Source organism: Rhinoderma darwinii, chromosome 6, assembly GCF_050947455.1.
Source record: "Rhinoderma darwinii isolate aRhiDar2 chromosome 6, aRhiDar2.hap1, whole genome shotgun sequence".
NCBI classification, from domain to species: domain Eukaryota; kingdom Metazoa; phylum Chordata; class Amphibia; order Anura; family Rhinodermatidae; genus Rhinoderma; species Rhinoderma darwinii.
In genome coordinates this window covers 71,649,135-71,671,834 of record NC_134692.1, presented here as the reverse complement: position 1 = coordinate 71,671,834, position 22,700 = coordinate 71,649,135, and the positions used below count along the sequence as shown (strand labels likewise).

Below are 22,700 nucleotides of genomic sequence, written 5' to 3'. Positions count from 1 at the left end.
TTGATGGCGCCGCTAGCAGCTGCAGCAGCTGCTGCTGCTGCTGCTACTACTGTAGCGACGCCACTATAGCAGAGCGGGGAGGTATCTCCCCGCTCTGCTATGTGCTAGCCGCACTTTAGCTCCTTGAAGGAGCGGAATCCCCGTGTGTTCGGGGATTCCGCTCCTGGACAGAGCGCTTGATGTCTCTGTCCATATCTGGGCAGTGACATCAGGGGAAACTCCTGAAGCGGAATCCCCGAACACATGGGGATTCCCCTTCAGGAGTTGCCGCTGATATCACTGTCCGGATCTGCCCGGCCCGGCACGGATGCATAACTTTATGCAAACCGGCCGGGCAGAATGGCCGATTTTACCGGCCGGCACTCGGGCTCGGACGCGACCCGGTCGTGTGAATCCCGCCTAAGAGTGTTATACAGGGCTTCTAGGGCTTTTAAACAGTGTTATACACGATTTTTAGGGGCTTTCTTGCATTACAGGTTCGGTCAGAACTAGTTCGGTCCGAATCGAACTTTTTCATGAAATTCAGCGAACCAGCCGAACCGAAATTTTCATAAGTTCGCTCATCTCTACTTATGAGTGACAACAACTAGTGACCTTCACCTCATAACTCCACATAATAAAACACTTTTAAAACTTTGTAGTTTGTAGTACTGTGGCATATTTACATACAATATGAACACTAGGGCCTCAACTAATAAAATAATGCTATCACCAATATCACTTTTTTTCTGAAGTGACTAAAGCCATATTTTTTTTTACCTTCTCTGAGAACAAATTATCACACGTTTACACATTCCTAATTTAAGAAGCAGAATGAAAACAATTTGTATTACCTGGAAAAGCATCTTCGTGGGAGATAGGTGTGTTGGTAAGGTTGGCACCGGTCTGCCAGGACTGTTCTAAATCAAACTGCTCTAACAGAATTTAGCAGCAACCGCTTTAAAACCCGGGGCATACAAATTAGATTTGACCAAATTGATCTTTGCCGTCTTGGAGGCATATGTGAGGCCACACACCATCAATACAACTGCCATCAAGAGTGCCTTGTGTTCTACCGGTTTACCTTCCTTATCCATTGACATTCCATTAGAATCTGGTTTTCACGCCTTCTGCTCCCAGTTGGAGACCTCCTGTAGAGAACAATCTTTTCGACACATAATCATTCATTGCTCTTTATCAGGTAGTTCAAATGAATGAAAACATTAAAAAAATTACAACTTTAAGTTAAACGTTCACATTAAGCAGTATACTAAATGTGATACATGGCAACTGATTTTTCTTCTTTTTATATATACTTCATCATGTTTCCCTTTGCACAAATCTTTATCAGGTAGTTCAAATGAAGGAAAATATTTAAAAATGACAACTTTAATTGAGTATACTAAATGTGATATATGCAAACTGATTTTTCTTTTTTTCTAAACGTCATCATGTTTCCCTTAACCCCTATCCGCACAGGTGACAGTGTACACCAGGAACCAGGAGGTTAGCTGTCTCCGACAGCTGATACTCCACTGTTGCCGGCCACCAGTTCATTGTCACTGATTTTGGCAATGAATCCCTTAAATGCAGCGATCGATTGCTGCATTTAAGGGGTTTGTAACACATTGGCACACCCCACGATACGATCGCTGGGGGTGCCAATGGTTGGCATAGTAACCGGAGGCCAGACAATGGCTTCCGGGTCTGCCATGTATTGAAGCTTATGAGGACCAGCCGCCGTTTTAAAAAAAGTGTAAAAATAAAAGTTATACGTTAAAAAAACAAAACGTGTTTTTTTTCCTATAATAAGCCTTTTATTATAGGAAAAAAATTAAAACTTTAAAAAAAAACGAAACCCAAAAAACAATGGAAGTATCGCGTTTTGTTCGAATTTCAGTCCAAAATGTTATTTTCAGTTTTCCAGTATGTTATATGGTACTTAAAATTGTGTCCATAGAAACTACAACTCCTCCCACAAGAAAATAAGCCCTCACACTACTCTACTGACAGAAAAAGAAAATGCAAAAATGGATCAGTCCTGAAAGGGTTAATTAATGAAAGGGTTAAATAATTTTCTAATGAAAAAAACATTTATGACCACTTGTGGGGTATTGCCGTACTCGGGAAAAATTGCTTTACAAATGTTGGGGTGCATTAACTCCTTTATCCCTTGTGAAAAATAAAAAAAATGCAACATTTTAGTGGAAACCATTCTGCTATTCATTTTCATGGCCTAATTCTAATAAATTCTCAAAATGCTAACTATACCCCTAGAAAAATTAATTGAGGGATGTAGTTTCCACTGTTTTGGCACCGCAAGACCTCTTAAAACCTTGGCATGGTCTCTAAAATATAGTCTAAAAAAAAGGTGGCCCCAAAATCCACCACTTGCTCCTTTGCGTCTGAGGCCTGTGCTTCAGTTCATTACCGCACTAGGGCCACATGTGGGATATTTCTAAACTGCAGAATCTGGGCAATAAGTATTGAGTTGTGTTTCTCTGGTAAAATCTTCTGTGTTACAGAAACAAATGAATTATTTAAAAAAAAAATGACATTTGTAAATTTCACCTCTACTTTTCTTTAATTCCTGTGAAACGCCTAAAGGGTTAAGAAACTTTCTGAATGCTGTTTTGAATTCTTTGAGGGGTGTAGTTTTTAATGTGGTGATTTATGGGGACTTTGTAATATATAAGGCCCTCAAAGCCACTACAGAACTAAACTGGTCCCTGTAAAAATAGCCTTTTGAAATTTTCTGCTAAAGTTCTAAGCCTTGTAATGTCCTAGAAAAATAAAAGGACGTTCAAAAAAACTATGCAAACATAAAGTAGACCTGGGGAAATGTTAACTAGCAACTATTATAATATAACTATTTTGTGTGGTAACTATCTGTTTTATAAGCAGATACATTTAGATTTAGAAAAATTTTTCACTAACAAAGTACAATATGTCACGAGAAAACAATCTCAAACGCTTGGATAGGTAAAAGCATTCCCAAGTTATTACCACATAAACTAACATGTCAGATTTTAAAAAATCATCGCCGCAAGGCCAAAACAGGCTGCGTCCTCAAGGGGTTAAAAACAATTCCCTCACGGAGCCATATTGCACTCTTGCATATTTTGCTAAATTCTTTTCATCTCGTCTGCAACAGTCATACTACCGTTACTTGATTTGATTTATAGTGCGTTTTGGTTGCCCATAGTGTTCATTTTATGAATAATTTCTCGCCTGATTTCACTGCAAAGGAAATATTTTCGTAAAAATTATGATGCATTCACACTTTTATTTTCATACTTTTTGCACTAATTAAATATATGTGTAGTTTTGTTTTTTTTTAAAAAAATAAACACACATTCTATATGAAATACACACTCTATGGGCTCGCCCACACGCTGCGGAATTACCGCGTTTTTTCCGGCCTAAATTTCGGATGGACAAAATGCAGCAGAATACAGTAGCAGCATAGTGGATGAGATTTACCAAATCTCATCCACACGCTGCATAAATATTCCGAGCAGAAATTGACCGACGCTGCTTACTTTTCAGGCCGCAGCATGTCAATTCCTGCTGCGTTTTTCAGAGGAGATTGTGAAAAACGCAGGAAAATATGCACCATTTTCTTCTGTAAAAATAGTGTGTATTTGCCGCAGCGGAATGTCTGCAATTTTCAACGGAATTACTGCAGTGGATTTTCTGCAGCCATTCCGTTGTGTGTGGACAAGCCCTATATGATCGATATAATGTCTCTCTACATTTTCATAGTATGAAAATGTATGCCAATAAAATGTACACGATTGCAATCTTTTTTATTTATTTATTTTTTTTATTTTTTTTCAGAATTACAAACAAAAAAAGTGGTCTGTTTACATTGCTTACACAAAAAATACAAATAAAAACAATGATATTAAGGCTATGTTCACACGGAGTATTTTGGGGGAGGAATATCTGCCTCAAAGCTCCAAACTGAATTTTGAGGCAGATATTCCTCCCCCAAAATACTCCGTGTGAATAGCAATTATCGCGCCGTTTTTCGCCCGCGGCCATTGAGCGCCGCGGGCATAAAACACGCTTTCTCCTGCCTCCCATTGAAGTCAATGGGAGGTCGGACGCGGAAGCGCCCGAAGATAGGGCATGTCGCTTCTTTTTCCCTTGAGGCAGTTTTACTGCTCGCGGGAAAAAGACGCCGACGCCTCCAATTGAAATCAATGGGAGGCGTTCTCGGGCCGTTTCTGCCGAGTTTTGCGACGCGGTTTCCGCGTCAAAAAACTCGGCAAAAGACCCCGTGTGAACATAGCCTAAAAGGGTATTCACCCTTACAATGCCTTTACAGTGCTGAGAATTATGTTTCTGCTATATTTGCTATTTTTATCAATAGTTTTTGGAGTTTTTTTTAAACTATGGCATTGTTCATAATTATGAAGTAATGCTTTATAAGCCAATGTATTTTCCGTTAAAAGCAACTACAATGAAATAAAATTCTACCAGATTGCATAAAAGATAATAATAGAAGGACTGAGTCCATCAGGGCTCTAGCTCATAGATAGAGGTCCCGAGCAGGGAACCCACTTTATGATGTCTATATGCCCTACTGGACTATATGGACTGGGGTTTAACCGATTTCCGACCGTCTGCTGTATATAAACGTCTGGCAGTCGGGGTCCTTATAACCCGTGTCATAGAGTATTTACGGCCCGGGATTTGGCTTGCTGCCCGGGCAGCTGAATGTTGGGTCTCCGGCAGTCAGTTACTGCCGGGAACCCTGAGAAGATAGAAGCAGCTTTCGCTGCTTCTATCTTCTTTGATCACTTGTGAACAGCGCTCCAATGAGCGCTGTGTACAGAATAGAGGCAGCGGCCTAACTAGACCCAGCACAGCCCTATTAGTGACAGTAGTCACTATAAGAGAGCTGAGTTACCCTGTAACTGGGGCCCCAGTTACAGTGGAAAGAGGGACAGACCATAATAATAAAAAATAAAAGTAAAATAACGGACAAAAAAAACATACTAATAATTACACATAAAATACCCGCCCCAAAAAAAAAAATTCTGCCCTGCCAATCATTGTCGTAACGCTAGCCCAGACCTAATTACCCTAAAATAGACATGTAATATATCAAAATTTATGGTAGACCATGACTATCACAAATAAAAGGTCTATTTTATAGTAAAACGAAATTATTACAAGAAAAAATTAGCTGAAATGTAAAAAGCATATTTTTTTTACTATTTTTCAAATTTAAGCCTAGAAATTCTAAAAAATGTGTATAAAAATGATTTTAAAAAAACCTGCATTGTCTACGAAAAAAACTTCGCAAAAATCCCGTCGCTAGCCCAATAAATAAAAAAGTTATAGCCGTTTAACGCATGCTAAAAAATAGCTAAAGTGTCGTCTGGTCCTGAAGGCTTAAAATAGCCCGAACCTGGATCATTTACAAAGGATTAAACTGGACATCACATCATAAAGGTTGAATATAATGAACGTGCCTTCTTTCAGCCTAAGTAACTATGTGAAACAAGTAGAAATATCGAGGCACTCACCGGATTGCAACAAACTTCTTTATTTCTGGATCTCGGTCAGGATGTGGAATTAAGCCTTAATTCCACATCCTGACCGAGATCCAGAAATAAAGAAGTTTGTTGCAATCCGGTGAGTGCCTCGATATTTCTACTTGTTTCATTCAAGTTCCATTGTGCTGTACTGATCGATGAGCACCCCTAGGCAACGTAGCTGCTACAATCAGCAAAGATAAGAAGACCATTTTTATATGCTCCGTTTATACCAGTGATTCTGGTTCAGCAGTGCCAGCCGTTTTTCCTTCTATTTAATCAATACTAAGTAACTATGTCACTATTATGTATTCAATTTGTTGTTATTAAAAAAAAGTTAAAATGTGTTTTGTTTTTAAATCATGTCTTATTAGGATGGACTTTGGCCTTTGGTTAACTTGCTGAATGGAGACTTTGAAGATTTGTTGATAAATGCTATGAATTGCATTAAGGTTCTATGTATTCAAAACCCATCCAACCAAAACTCAATAAAAGATCTAGGTGGTATCCCTCTCCTTGTGGATTTTTTAACTGCTAAATCTGGTAAATATTGCTCATTTCAAGAAAGACGTGTAAACCTTTAAGATTTTTTTTTTTTTTATAAAGAATACTTTCTACTACTGATTTTACTTTTTTCCAAATAATGTTGCCACATAATAATAAATGTTGATATGTTTTTGGCTCTGTTCACCTTTGCAGCAATGTTTTCTTTTTTTTTTGCACCAATAAATATAAAAGAAAAAATGTAGCAGGTGGCAGATAACAAAAATCACGTAATATACCCCTGAGGAAACTTCTGATAATCATTTTCTCACAGAGCAATGTCCGTTTAAAATAAAGAGGAGACACAGGCTAGACTGGAACATTGATAGGATGGAGGGGAAGGTATAGAGAGAATTCTTTACAGGGAACCATATAGGTTCTATGACCAAACACAGGCCAAAATAATGTGGACACCTCATCATCACATCTATATGAGCTTATTGGACATTTTGTTCCAAAACCATGGGCTTTAATATGAAGTTGGGCACATTTTTGCAGTTTTTACAGCCTCCACTCTTCTGGTGTAGGCTTCCCATAAGATTTTTTAGTACAATTTTGGAGTGTCTGTGGGAATTTGTGCCCATTCGCTACCAATGTTTCAATTCACAAAGATGTTCCATTGGGTTGAGATCAAGGCTACGTGCAGGCTATCCAAGATCCTCCAGACCAAACTTGTCAAACCATGTCTTTATAGACCTCACTTTGTGCACAAGGGCACAGTCATGCTGGAACAAGAAAGCGCCTTCCCCAAACTGTTGTCACAAAGTTGGAAGCATACAGTTGTCGAAGATGTCTTTGTATGCTGTAACATTATCCTTTACTGGAAATAAGGGGTGTAGCCGAAAGCCTTAAAAAACGACCCCAAATCATTATCCCTCCCCCACCAAATTTTCCAATAGGCCCTATGCATTCCAGTAGAAAGCATTCTCTGGGCAGTATAAAACGTATTTTTAACACCGATGCAAGCAGTAACATCTTCAACACCGGTATGTTTCTAATGCGTTATCCGATATCTACCTAGCAATGTCAGCCGTTTGGTAGCGTAAAATCTCCTGACAGACTCCCTTTAAATATATTTGTTATGGCAAGCACTCTTAGTGATCTGTTGCGATATGTTGCTCTACCACAATGTGCGTTGCAATCAAATTCGGGACTACAGCGATTGCGATTGTCAGGAATATAGTATATGCGATATTGCACATATGATTATCGTGCTTGTATAAAAGCCACAGAGCCCTGACCTTACTGCCCACCTATCATTAAAAGGTTAAAAATATCCCTTCCCAAATTAATTCTTTATTTAATGGGAGGAGCCATTCATAATTAGGGAGAAAATTTAAATTTTCAATATTTTTGTATTTAATTATTGTCATTGTTGTTTGTTTATTCATATTCCCTAAAAGATGATCTTGTAGGTGCATCTTCAGTTGCTATTGCAGAGATTGCTAGAGGAAACAAACTTATCCAGGATGCCGTTGCAAAGGAAAATGCAATCACTTCTCTTATTAATGTAATTCGAATAAAGAAACTTAATATTCAAGTAAAAGCAGCAATGGCCATAGAAGCCCTTGCTGATAATAATGCTGCAGTGCAAAAAGAGTTCCTGGACAGATCCGCATCAAAATACATATCAAAGCTTCTCAAGGCAAGTGTGTTGTTTAGTAGCTATAAAATGTTTTCTAGTTTCATGGACACAATGTTTTCTAGTTTAACGAGAATCTATTGATTTAATTTTTTCAGGTATTCCAGTTGGAAGTCAGGGAACAAGGTAGCACCACTCTTTGGGTGCTGGCAGGACAAACTTGGAAACAACAGAAGGCAATGTCAGAACACATTGGTATTAACTTCATTATAGACATGCTTTTATCACCATCAGACAAGATGCAATATGTTGGTGAGTACTGTTTTGATCATTTAGTGATAAGGAGGTCAAATACTGTAACATAAAGAGCTGTTCCTGAAGGTCCTATTACACCATCCTATTTCTCCCGTTAAATGAGAGCCGATTGACTATATAGTATAGTTTTCATTATTAACGGCAGGACATCCCCTGTTTACAAGTGGAGATGTTCTGCCGACAACTGACTTTTACTGCGCATGAAAGATGTGATCAGCCGACAAATGAGCACTTGCTTGTTTTTCGACTGATCGCTACGCCCTTTTACATGGGCCGATGATGAGAAACGTGCCTTCCATTCCCCTGTATAAAGGCCTTTCAGCTCACTTCTTGAGGAAGACTATATTTCACTGAATAAAGTGTCCATAACTAATTAACTTTTGGTATGCATTAAAAATAATAGTTGAAACTCCAAGCTATTATTGGTCAAACAATTTAAAAGTCTGTTATTGGTACAGGGTGCATATAGCTGGATTGTATGACTATCTTTATCATACATAGTAATAAAAGCCAGGGTAAGGACTCCAATTACAATGCCTAATAATTAAAGGGATCCTGTACAAGGGGGTTATGTGGCATTATCTACAGGGGGAATCTGCGAGTGGCCATTTTACAGAGTGCTGGGCTGATGGTCATTTTACTGTGAGTGCTGGGCTGATGGTCATTTTACTGTGAGTGGGGGGCTGATGGTCATTTTACTGTGAGTGGGGGGGCTGATAGTCTACAAGTGGTTTCCACCTCTGAGCTCCAATTGAAATTAATAGGCAGAAAATACCTGAAGCGCCAGTTTGGAGTGTTTTTTTTGCCTGCGTCTTTTGCATTAGCTTCAACGGCTTAAAGAACATTTTTGGTAGGGGTGCCCTGAGGAAATTTAATTTTTCCAGTGGTGCCTTGAGTCTGAAACGTTTTGGGAAACTCTGAACTAGGCTACAGGATCATGCCGGCCTACACATGGATCCAGTCGGGGAGAAGCACAGTTCGTCGTGGGAACGGGGCCTAGGTGAGTACAATTTTTTTATTTTTTTTGGCCGCACTGTCTACAAAGGGGTGGTGGGGGTCTGTATGGCACGATCTACAAGGGGGCCACTATCTACAAGGGGGGGTTCTGTGTGGCAGCCAGGGGAAGGGGACATTATACTGTGTAGAGGTACAATAGGGGCCAATATACTTGTGTATGGCACTTGGGGGGCAAAATACAGTGTGGGCACAATTAGAGGACAAAATACTGTGTCCTTGAAGGGGTTATAATATATTATTATTATACATTATGGGGAGCACTAATGGGGCATTATAATGTGTGGGGGCACTATATAGGGCATTATGCTTTTTTTTTAATGGGGCATTTTTTTATTATGGGGTGGGGCGCCAAAAGATAATTTTGCACGGGCCCCATCTTATCTAAGGCCGGCCCTGAGTGGCATAAAGCTTTGTGGGAAAAGAATCAGGATAATCTGTATTTTATTCACATCTCTGCTTACTCTGGGCTTAAGAGTCCAGTGGGTGGTCTCAATCCATGGATTGACAGCCTACCCTGTATGTGTGCATACAGAAATAGTTGTCAATCACGGAGTAGGATCACCCTCTGGACTCTTAAGACAAGAGTAAGCAGGGATTTATATTAATAAAATACAGATTATCCTGAATCTTTTCACAGAAAATAGTTACTATTTTACATATCCCATATGTCTACTTTATGTTGCCATTGTTTTTTTTAACGTTCTTTTCTTTTTTCTAGGACGTTACAAGGCTTAGAACTTTAGCAGCAATTTCTAACATATTCAAGAAATTTTCAAAAGGTTATTCTTTCAGGGACCAGTTCAGTTGTGAAGTGGCTTTGAGGGGTCCATACAATATAAACCCCCATAAATTACCCCATTTTAAAAACTGCACCCCTCAAAGTATTCAAAACAGCATTAAGAAAGTTTCTTAACCCTTTAGGCGTTTCACAAGAATTAAAGCAAATAGAGGTGAAATTTACAAATTTCATTTTTTTTGCAGAAATTCATATTTAATCCTTTTTTTTTTTTTTTTCTCTAACACAGAGGGTTTTTACCAGAGAACCGCAACTCAATATTTATTGCCCAGATTCTCTCGTTTTTAGAAATATCCCACAGGTGGCCCAGTGTGCTTATGAACTCAAACACAGGCCTCAGAAGCAAAGGAGCACCAAGAGTATTTTGGGGCCTTCTTTTTATTAGAATATATTTTAGGCACCATGTCAGGTTTGGAGGGGCCAAAACAGTAGAAACACTCCCAAAAATACATAATTTGGCAAACTACAACCCTCAAGGCATTTATCAAGGGGTTTAGTGAGCATTTTGACCCCACAGGTTTTTTGCTGAATTTAGTGGAATGAGGTAGTAAAAATGAAAATGTTATTCTTTTCCAATAAAATGTAGAAATTTTCAATTTTTGCAAGGCATAAAAGACAAATAAAAAACCCCCCAAAATTTGAAAAGCAATTTCTCCCGATTACGGCAATATCCCATATGTGGTAATAAACTGCTGCTTGGACACACAGCAGAGCTCAGTAGGGAAGGAGCACCATTTGGCTTTTGGAGGTCCAGTTTTGCTGCAATGATTTTCGGGTGCCATGTCACATTTGCAAAGCCCCTGTGGGACCAAAACAGTGGAAACCCCCCAAAAGTGACCCCATTTGGGAAACTACACCCCTCAAAGAATTAATCGAGGGGTTTAGTAAGCCTTTTGACCCCACAGGTTTTTTGCTGACTTTAGTTGAATTAGCTAGTGGAAATGAAAATCTACGTTTTGTTTTTTTTTCTAATAAAATGTAGATTTATCTCAGATTTTTCCATTTTCACAATAAATAAAGGAGAAAAAAGCACCCCAACGTTTGTAAAGCAACCTCTTCTGAGCACAGCAATGCCCCATATGTGGCAATAAACTACTGTTTGGACCCACGGCAGGGCTTCGAAGGGAAGGAGCACCATTTGGCTTTTGGGGCTCAAGTTTTGCCGGAATAGTTTGCGGCGCCATGTCACATTTGAAAAGCCCCGTCGGTATCAAATCAGTGGAAACCCCCAAAAGTGACCCCATTTGGGAAACTATACCCATAAAGGAATTTATCTAGGGGTCTAGGGAGCATTTTGACCCCACAGGTTGTTTGCCGAATTTAGTGGAATTAGGCCATGAAATTGAAAAGCTACATTTTTTTCCGATAAAATGTGGACATTTTCAATTTTTACAAGGAATAAAGAAGAAAATGCACCCCAACATTTAAAATGCAATTTCTCCCGATTACGGCAATACCTCATAAGTGGTCGTAAACTGCTGTTTGGACAAACTGCAGGGCTCAAAAGGGAAGGAGCACCATTTGTAGCTCAAATTTAGCTGGAATGGTTTTCAGGTGCCATATCACGTTTCAACCCTGCGGTGCCAAAACAGTAGGAGTCCTCCCCCCAAAAGTGACCCCATTTGAGAAACTACACACTTTAAGCAATCTATCTAGTGATATAGTGAGCATTTAGACCCCACAGGTCTTTTGCAGAATTTATTGGAATTAGGCCGTAAAAATTAATATCAAATATTTTCCACTAAAGTTGCATTTTTTCTTTTTCACAAGGGATAAAGGAGAAAAAACATTTGTAAAGCAATAAGTCCCGAATACGGCAATACCCCACATGTGGTCATAACCTGCTATTTGGAAACACAGCAAGGCTCTAAAGGGTAGGAGCTTAATTAGATTTTTGGAGTGGAGATTTTACAAAATTAGTTTTCTGACACCATGTTGCATTGAGCTAAGGTACCAGTACAGTGGAAACCCCCGAAAAATAACCCCATTTTGGAAAATACATCCCTGAAGAAATGTATCTAGAGGTATTGTGAGCATTTTGACCCCGCAAGTGTTTTGCAGAAAATGTTGCAGATTGAAATTTGCCATTTTTCCTCTGATATGCCATTTCAGTGACCAATATGTTGGGCCACTGGAGACACATACCCCATAAATTGTTAAGCGGGTTCTCCAGTTTACAGTAATACCCCATATGTGAGTATAAACTGCTGTTTGGGCACACTGTCAGGCTCAGAAGGACCGCCATTTGTCTTTTGGAGCGTAGATTTTGCTTGGTAGTAGTTTTGTTTGGGGTTTTACTGGTATTTCAGCTTATAATGTGGGGGTATATGTAAGCTGGGTGGAGTCCATCAGGGTATATGTAAGCTGGGCGGAGTCCATCAGGGTATATGTAAACTGGGCGGAGTCCATCAGGGTATATGTAAGCTGGGCGGAGTACATCCGGGTATATGTAAACTGTGCAGAGTACATAAGGGTATATGTACTCTGCACAGTTTACATCAGGGTATATGTAAGCTGGGCGGAGTACATCAGGGCATAATAGGATAATGGGGTGAATGAATAATCCATGGCTTGGTGAGGTATGCTGTGAACCAATCCTTTATGCACAGGCCGGGTTTTTCGGGTATTGTACAAAATATATGCACTCCAGTATTGCCTAATCTTTGACTTCTTCACTAGCCCTATAAACAGCACAAGGCTCTAAAGTTTCCTCCTCTCCACTGCATCTACAGGGTCCACCTGTGGGGTCTAGCAAATGACGATGTGGATTTTTTTTTGTGAAAAACTACTAGACCTAATAAATTAGACTGGGTCATCATGTAGCATCGTTTTGCATCATTGCGTTGAGAGCCATAACGTGCTTGTGAGGGCTTGTTTTTTATGGAAAGAGCTGTAATTTTTACTGGTTCCATTTTGGCGTGCATGCCATTTTTTATTTATTTTTTTTATCACTATTTGTTAAATTTTTTGGGGAGACACAGCAATTCTAGCAGTGTTTAGTGTCTAATTTTTTTTACAGTGTTCACCGTGCAGTATAAACAACATGTTAACTTCATTCTGTGGGTCGATACAATTAGGGCGGGTTCACACATGGCGGATTTTCACTTAAATTCCGCTGCGGACACTCCGCAGCGTTAATCCGCAGCGGAGCCGTTTCTCCATTGACTTTCACTTTAATTTAGCAGTGTTCGTTTACACGATGCGTACAATTCCGCTGCGGAGCATAGGCTGCGGAGCGGAATGTGGTGTCCGCAGCATGCTCTGTCTGTTGCGGAGCAGTGGGGGACTGGTTGCGGACTCATGGCGGAATTTCTCCATTGACTTCAATGGAGATTCTAAGTTCCGCAATGAAGTCCGCAGCTGTCATGCACATGTTATGTGTGGTGCGGAGCGTATTGGTTTTTTAACATGACATTTCTTCATTCTGGCTGGACCTATGTATTTCTAGGTCTACAGCCAGACTGAGGAAGTCAATGGGGCTCCCGTAATGACGGGAGCGTTGCTAGGAGACGTCAGTAAATAGTCACTGTCCAGGGTGCTGAAAGAGTTAAGCGATCGGCAGTAACTGTTTCTGCACCCGGGACAGTGACTACCGATCCCAATATACATGTATCTGTAAAAAAACATATAAGTTCATACTTACCGAGAACTCCCTGTTTCTGTCTCCAGTCCGGCCTCCCAGGATGACGTTTCAGTGTAAGTGACGGCTGCAGCCAATCACAGGCCAAGCACAGGCTGCAGCGGTCACATGGACTGGCGCGTCATCCAGGGAGGTCGGGCTGGATGCCGAAGGAGGGACGCGTCATCAAGACAACGGGCGGTAAGTATGAATTTCTTTTACTTTCACTAGGGAAAGTGCTGTCCCTTCTCTCTATCCTGCACTGATAGGGAGAAGGGAAGCACTTTTCCCGCAGTCCGCAGCAGCTAGTCCGCATCAATTTTCTGCACATTTTGTGCAGATCCGCAGCCGTAATCCGCAACCCGGATTAGGTGCGGCATTGATGCGGACAGTTGCGGAGGAATTCCGCCATGTGTGGTCATGCCCTTACAGCGACACCACATTTATATACCGTATTTTTCGGACTATAAAACACACCTGACTATAATATGCACCCAGGTTTTAGACAACAGAAAATAGGCAAAAATTTCATATTTGACTACATTTACAAAACAAAAACTATTTGTTCTGTTTCACCACATTCTAAGAGCCATTTTTTTGGTACATATGATTTATTTGTCACTTTACATTTAATTAATTTTTTTTTTTAAAATAACATTGTGCTTGGGGAAAAATGGGAAAAGGTGTTTTTTTAAACTTTTAATATTTTTTTTACACTCCTGAAAATTGATTTAACTTTTTTTTTTTTACACATTTTATTAGTTCCCCGAGGGGACTTGAACCAGCGATCAATGGATCGCTGGTACAATACACTGCAATACATGGATGAGTTACGGAAACAGCGTAACTCGCTGAGCTACACAGTTTCCGTAACTCCCATAGTAGTGAATGGCAGTTAAGGAAGCAGAGTAGCATTCTACGCTTTTTCCGTAACTACTATTCAGTTCTATGGGAGTTACTGAAACAGCGTAGCTCAGCAAGTTACGCTTTTTCCGTAACTCGACCATGTACACTGTTTTCGGAGCTACCGAGTTCCGGAAACAGCGTAGCTCGTGGTGCTATGCTATTAACGTAACTCCCATACACTTCTATGGGAGTTATGGAAACAGCGTAGCTCAGCGAGCACTCAGCTGTTTTCATAACCCTCAACCACCTAACCAGAAAGTGGAGCGGCACGAGTAAGCTAGAACAGGGTTTAGGGGGCCCCATTTTACAGATAGGTGCGGGACCCGCATCTATCTGACATTTATGGGAAGACAACTATAAAATCTGAGGTCGCTATTGACCGCGGCATTTAACTAGTTAAACGGCCAGGAAAAGCGCAATCGCTGTTCCTGGCGTTAGAGCAGCGTGGGGGGGGAGCGGGGGGGGGGGGGTACAGAGGGTCCTAAATATGGTGCTAACTAAAAAAAATATAAGTGGTCCACTGATGTTCTCCCCCACTAGCACTACAATGCCACGGCTCGATTTGAGGCAATTTATTTCTTTTTTGTGCATCCAGGCATACAACTGGTTCATGGGGAAAGTGGATTAGTCAGACAATGCCGTACAATGCCATGAGAAAATCTAAAATCTGGTACAAAAAACTTGGTGTGTACTTCATCCAAATGGCATTGTACAACTCGTATTTAATCTACAGGAGGACTGGTTACCAGGGGACATACCTTGAATACCAGGAGAAGGTAAAAAAAAATCCCTTCTTTTTGGTAATGTGGCAGAGGTAGGAGAAATTTCTACCTCTGCAAGTGATGTCCCCAGGATTTTTTATTTTTTTTAAAAAGTGGCACCCACTGAGAAAAAAATGCTGTCCACAGAAAAAGTGTCGGGTCTATACCAGAAAAAGTATAAGGAAAGATGCCACACACCTGTCCCTCCCATCCCGGACTGCGTATAAAGGAGTGGTTCCGTATATATCACAACTCTGGAGTACTAAATGTATTATTTATTTTTATCCGTCTCTTCCGTTTATTTTTTTTCATCATTTAAAAATTGGTCTGATCATCCCCATAACAAAACTAAAATTCTCATTATACCCCTAGATGAATTTCCTAGGATTTGTAATATGGTATAGTATCTGTTCATTTTTTTAGGCCTATGCAAACATGACATGTGCCCAAAAATCATCCAAGTAAATAAAATAAGGCCTCAAAATCCTTGTGGTGGTCTTATAATTCCAGAGCATGCCATATGTACAGGCAGCAGATTAGGGCCAATTTGAGGGTATCTCTAAACGCAGAAGAAATAGCCTAATAAATGTTGAGGTTCTTTTCTTCACTTGCATGCTCTGTGTTTGAAAAATCTGTCCTATAAATTAAGCATTTGTGAAAAAATTTAAAATGTTATTTTTCACGCCAGATTTCTACAAGATTCTGCAGAAAACCTAAGGGGTAAAAAAAGTGATCACCCCCCTACATAAATTCTTTGAGGGGTATAGTTTTCAAAATGGGGTCATATCTGGAGTTTTTCATCATTTCAGCACCTCCAGCGCTCTTCTAAATTGGCGAGGTGCATAAAAAAAGTTCCTACAACATGTTTGAAAAATAAAATTAAAAAAAAGTATTAAAAATTGTTGTTAAAATCTAGTAGAGGGTAAAACAAATGTAACCTCTTCACGCGCTGCTCCGCAACGGTACGTCCTGCAGAGGGCTTGCTTCCCGCATCAGTTACAGTCTTAACGGACAGTGTCCGGGAACCGGGAGGTCAGCTGTCCCCGACAGATGACACTCCAGTCTTGCCGGTCAGCGGACCATCACCGCAATTAACCCCATAAATGCGGCGACAGATTGCGTTCGCCACATTTAAGGGGTTTGAAGCACATCGGCAGCCCCCACGAAGTGATTGTGGGGACTGCCGATGCTTGCCGTGGCAATCGGAGGCCAGACAATGACCTCCGGGTTGCCATGTACGGAAGCCTCGAAGGAGCAGCATCCGGCTGGTCCTCCAAGGCTTCCTGTCAGTGTGACTGTCACGTCACAATGACAGTTACAATACATTACACTACGTAGGTAGTGTAATGTACTCTAGCAGCAATGAAAGCTGCAAGTCTAAGTGTCCCCTAGTGGGACAAGTGAAAAAAGTAAAAAAAAGTAATAAAAATGTTTTTAAAAAAAAGTGTAAAAATAAAAGTTAGACGTTATATAAACAAACACTGCATTTTTTTTCCTATAATAAGACTTTCATTATAGGAAAAAAAATGAACACGTTAAAAAAAGTACACATATTTGGTATCGCCGCGTTCGTAACGACCCAAACTATAAAACTGTAATGTTATTTTTTCCCGCACGATGAACACCCCAAAAAAAATCAATAAAAAACTACACCAGAATCGCTATTCTCCCAAAATATAGAATAAAAAGTGATCAAAAAGTCGCATGTACTCAAAAATAGTACAAACTAGTAAAAACTACAACCCGTCCCGCAAAAAACAAGCCCTTACACAGCTTTTTTGACTGAAAAATAAAAAAGTTACGGCTCTCAGAATATTGTGACACAGAAAATAAATTATTTTATAAAAAGTGATTTTATTGTGCAAACGCTGCAAAACATAAAAAAACCTATATACATATAGTATCGCCATAATTGTACCGACCCGCAGAATAAAGTAAAATTGTCATTTATAGTGCATGGTGAAAGCCGCAAAAAAATAAACTAAAAAATATTGTCAGAATTGCTTGTTTTTGGTCACCTGGCTTGCAAAAAAATTTAATAAAAAGTGATAAAAAAAATCACATGCACCCCAAAATGGTACCAATGAAAAGTAAAGATTGTCCCGCAACAAATAAGCCCTCACAAAGCTCCGGTGGTGAAAAAATAAAAAAGTTCTGGCTCTCAGAATATAGCGATGCAAAATGTGCTGTGTTTTCTAAGGCTGGGTTCACACACCCTATTTACGGACATGATTAGGGCATTTTAGCCCCGAATTACGTTCGAAAATACGGCTCCAAGGCATCGGCAAACATCTGCCCATTCATTTGAATGGGCTTTACGATGTTCTGTGCCGACGGTCATTTTTTTTACGCGCCGCTGTCAAAAGACGGCGCATAAAAAAGACGCCCGCGTCAAAAAAGTGCCTGTCACTTCTTGAGACGTAATTGGAGCTGTTTTCCCTTGACTTCATGGAAAAACACCGCCAATTACGTCCGTAATGGACGCAGCGAAAAACGCCTGCACATGCCATTACGTCTGAAATTCAGGAGCTGTTTTCTTCTGAAAACAGCTCCATAATTTCAGCCATATCGGACGCGGCCGTGTGAACATACCCTTAAAGCGCGTAACATCCGACACTATTTCAGTTCGATACCGGCCACACATCTATGTATTATTATTTATTTACCGCATTATTATACCCTCTTATTATGCCCTGATGTTCTCCGCACAGATTACATATGCCCCCACATTATAAACTGAAATACCAGCGAAACCCCAAACAGAAAAACTACCAAGCAAAATCTGTTCTCCAAAAACAAAATGGCGTCCCTCCCTTCTGAGCCCTGCAGCGTGCCCAAACAGCAATTTGTGCCCAAATATATGGCATCGCCATACCCAGGAGAACCCTTTTAACGTTTTATGAGGTATTTGTCTTCAGTGGCACAAACTGGGCACAACATATTATGCACTAAAATGGCATATCAGTGGAAAATTGCAATATCCACACCATCTGCTGTGCATTAACCCCTTTGCGCACTATGACTTAATAGCACGTCATGGTGTGGGGGTTGATGTATGGAGCGGGGTCACATGCTGAGCCCGCTCCATACGCTGTGGGTGTCGGATGTGTATTACAGCTGACACCCAGGACTAACGGACAGGAACAGCGATCGTGTGGTTATAGAAGCCTGTAAAAATAACAATATATTGCAATACATTAGTATTGCAGTATATTGTACCAGCGATCCAATGATCGCTGGTTCAAGTCCCCTAAGGGGACTAATAAAATGTGTAGAAGAATTAAAGTTATTAGTAGTGAGAAAGAAAAAAGTTTAAAGTTAAAAAAAAAAAATCCTTTTCCCATTTTTTTTCTTCTAAAGTAATGTAAAAAAATAAACAAAATTGGTATCGCTACGTCCGTAAAAGGCCGAACTATTACAATATACCATTATTTAACTCGCACAGTGAACACCGTAAAAAACGTAAATAATTTAAACCGTCAAAATCGCTGTAGTTTTAAAATAAGAAAGCAAAAAATGGATCAGTCCTGAAAGGGTTAATTCATTTCTAATGAAAAATAGTATGACCACATGTGGGGTATTTCCGTACTCGGGAGAATTTGCTTTACAAAAATTGGTTGGTTTTTTTTCTCCTTTATCCCTTGTGAAAATGAGAAAATTCAACATTTTAATGGAAAAAAATTGTGATATTAATTTTCTGATTAATTCTGCAAAAGACCCGTGGAGTCTAAATGCTCACTATACCCTTAGAAAAAATCCTTGAGGGGTATTTCCAAAATGGGGTAACTTGGGGGGCATACGCGACATGCACCAAAAAACAATCCAGCAAAATCCGTGCTCCAAAATCCAAATGGCGCTCCTTCCCTTCTGAGCGCTGCCATGGGTCCAATCAGCAGTTTATTACCACATATGGGGTATTGCCGTAATCTGGAGAAAATGCTTTACAAATGTTGTGGTTCTTTTTTTCCTTTATTCCTTGTAAAAATTCTATGCTTTTTCAGAAAACAAAAGTAGATTTTCATTTTCACTGCCTAATTCCACTAAAATCAGCATTTTAACCACACAGGTTTTTTTGCAAACTATACCCCTAGATAAATACCTTGAAGAGGAAGGTGTAGTTTCCAAAATGGGGTCACTTTTGGAGGGTTTCCCCTGTTTTGGTCCCTCCATGGTGTTGCACACGCGACATGGCACCAAAAACCAATCCAGCAAAATCCGTGCTCCAAAATCCAGATGGCGCTCCTTCTGAGCCCTGCTGTGGGTCCAATCAGCAGTTTATTACCACATATGGGATATTGCCGTAATTGGGAGACATTGCTTTACAAATGTTGGGGTGCATTTTCTTTATTATTCCTTGTAAATATTAAAAATTTCTATGTTTTTTCAGAAAATAAAGTAGATTTTCATTTTTACAGACTAATTCTAATAAATTTAGCGAAAAACCTGTGTGGTCAAAATGCTAACTATACACCTAGATAAATTTCTTGAGGGGTGTAGTTTCCAAAATGGGGCAACTTTTGAGGTGTTTCCACTGTTTTGGTACCACAAGACCTCTTCAAACCTGACAAGGTGCCTAAAATATATTTAAAAAAAAAGGAGGCCCAAAATCCACTGGGTTCTCCTTTGCTTCTGAGGCCTGTGTTTCAGTCCATTACCACACTAGGGCCACATGTGGGAGATTTTTAAAAACTGCAGAATCTGGGCAATAAATAGAGTTGCATTTCTCTGGTAAAACCTTCTGTGTTACAATTTTTTTTTTATTAAAAATGAATTTCGCCAAAAAAAATAACATTTGTAAATTTCACCTCTACTTTGCTTTGATTCCTGTGAAACGCCTAAAGGGTGAGGGGTGCAGTTTTCAAAATGGGGTGACTTCTGGAGATTTTCTAATATATATAAGGCCCTCAAAGCCACTTCAAAACTGAACTGGTCCCTGAAAAAATGCCCTTTTGAAATTTTCTTTAATATGAGAAATTGCTGCTAAAGTTCTAAGCCTTGTAACGTCCTAGAAAAATAAAAGGACGTTCAAAAAACGATGCAAACATAAAGTAAACATATGGGAAATGTTAACTAGTAACTATTTTGTGTAGTATTACTATCTGTTTTACAAGCAGATACGTTTAAATTTAGAAAAATACTATTTTTTTTCTAAATTGTGGTGGTTTTCAGAAATAAATACCAAAATTATCGACCACATTTCTTCACTAACAAAGTACAACATGTCACGAGAAAACAATCTAAGAATCACTTGGATAGGTAAAAGCATTCCAATGTTATTACCACATAAAGTAACACGTCAGATTTGAAAAAATCGGCTGTGTCCTGAAGGCCAAAACAGGCTGGGTCCTGAATTGGTTAATAACATATTTATACAATATATTGCACATAAATATGTTGCATGTTAGAGTTAAAATGAGGAAAAAAAAATGTTTTATTTTTCGCCGTTCTTGCTGGTTTTTAATACATAAATGTAAACCGTATTGACCTAAAATTTTCATCAAAAGAAATATCACAATATGTGACGAAAAAACAATGTCAGAATTACTTAGATATGTAAAACCATCGGCGAGTTATTAGAGCAGTGACACTATAGACAAGGCTGGTGAATTCACCTGTAATATTAGATTTCAATTTTGTGCTGGCATGTGCAATAGATTTGCAGCAAAAAAAGTGCTGATGGCCACATTTGTAGCTTCCTTCTCTTTTCTAGGTGACCATCGGTCGTTCTGGGATGTTATGGTTCAGATAGGGATTGTGTATAACCACTACCCACACCATGAAGTAATAGCACCTCGTGTTGGGGGGTCTATTACAGATGACACATGAGACTAATGACCAGGAACAATGATCGCGCTGTTCCCGGCTGTTTAATCAATCTTGATCGCTGCATCTAAGATCTTAGAAAGAGGGCAGCGCCCCATCGGAGCTCCTACTATGTGATCGGGGGTGCCGATGGTTGTCATGGCAGCCCAGGCACCTAGTGAAGGCCCCCAACACTGCCTTTCTTCATCTCTTGTGAAGCCCTGCCTCTAGCAGGGCTTAACAGAAGCCTGTAAAAAGTACAATATATTGCAATACATTAGTATTACAGTGTATTGTACCAGCGATCTAACGACTGCTAGTTCAAGTCACCTAGGGGGACTAATAAACTTTGGAAAAAAAGTTTAATAACGTTTTTAGTAGTGTAAAAAAAAAAATATATATATATATATACATACATACACTTTTTGATCAAAATGTGCACTAAGAACCTCCCTATTTGTAAGTAGATTTAGCTTTAGTGCATATTTATTTATATTTAGTGGTTTAGGTGGCATTAGTGTCGCAGGGTGCTGTTGCCATTTTATGTCTGCTGTATATCTGCAGTCATAGGTGTTCTTGCACCTGCATACATTTTGTATCATTTAGTTGGAATGTGCTGTTCAATTTTTGTTGTGTTTATGGCATCCATATATGTGGGGTTAGTGACTGCCTCCACTTGTTGTTCTTGCACTCCTCCCATTCTGCCCTGGGTGATTTTAATCAGTTCAATGCTGGATCCTACCATCCCCAGGTATATATGTAGGCTTAGTCCCAGTTCTGGGTGTATGTGCAGCGTAGGTTCCCACCTTACAGAGGTCGCCTTGTCGTGGCAGGTGGGCTAACACTTTTTGATCAAAATGTGCACTAAGAACCTCCCTATTTGTAAGTAGATTTAGCTTTAGTGCATATTTATTTATATTTAGTGGTTTAGGTGGCATTAGTGTCGCAGGGTGCTGTCGCCATTTTATGTCTGCTATCAGACCAGGCCTGCATCGTTGGAGAAGGGGACGGCGCTGAAACGGGGAGAGGTAAGTGTGGCGCTATATACAGGGGGGTGGCGCATACTACAGGGGGTGGTGCTTATCTACAGGGGGCTGTGTGTGGCGCTTATCTACAGGGGGGTGTGGCACTATCTACAGGAGGGTGGCACTATCTACAGAGGGGGCTGTGTGGCACTATCTACAGGAGGGGTTTTGTGGCACTATTTACTGGGGGCTGTATGGCGCGATCTATAGAGGTGGCGCTATCTACAGGGGCCTGTGGTGATATCTACAGGGGGGCTGTGGTGATATCTATAGGTGGGTGTGTGGCACTATTTACAGGGGGGCTGTGTGGCGCTATCTACATGGGGGCTCTATGGCACTATTTACAGGGGGGGCTCTATGGCACTATTTACAGGGGGGGCTCTGGCGCTATCTACAGGGGGGCTGTGTGGCGCTATCTACACGGGGGCTCTGTGGCACTATTTACAGGGGGCTGTTTGGCGCTATATATATACAGGGGTGGTGCTATTTACAGAGGGGGCCGTCTGGCACGATCTACAGGGGGGCTGTGGGGCACAATCTACAGGGAGGGCTGTGCGTTGGCGCTATCTACAAAGGGGTACCTGGCACTATCTACAGTGGGTTGTGTGGCGCTATCAACAGGGGGGTGTCTGTGATGCTATCTACAGGGGGTGTGGCACTATCTACAGTGGAGGCTGCGTGGCACCATTTACAGTGGAGGCTGTGTAGCGCTATCTATAGGGAGGTGTGTGTCACTATGTACAGGCGGGCTGTGTGGCGCTAGCAACGGGGCTGTGTGGCACTATTTACAGGGGAAGTGTGGCACT

The 22,700-nt window shown here is 40.3% G+C and overlaps 1 protein-coding gene across 2 annotated transcripts in view; it reads left to right on the top strand.

The window, feature by feature from the left end:
* ANKAR (ankyrin and armadillo repeat containing) overlaps window positions 1-22,700 on the top strand; it is a 468,018-nt gene that overhangs the window by 288,499 nt on the left and 156,819 nt on the right. For both annotated transcript variants that reach the window (XM_075829926.1, XM_075829927.1), the window contains exons 13-15: window positions 5,903-6,071; window positions 7,475-7,716; window positions 7,812-7,965. In XM_075829926.1, coding sequence (XP_075686041.1) covers window positions 5,903-6,071; window positions 7,475-7,716; window positions 7,812-7,965 — 565 coding nt within the window. The remainder of the gene's footprint in view (window positions 1-5,902; window positions 6,072-7,474; window positions 7,717-7,811; window positions 7,966-22,700) is intronic.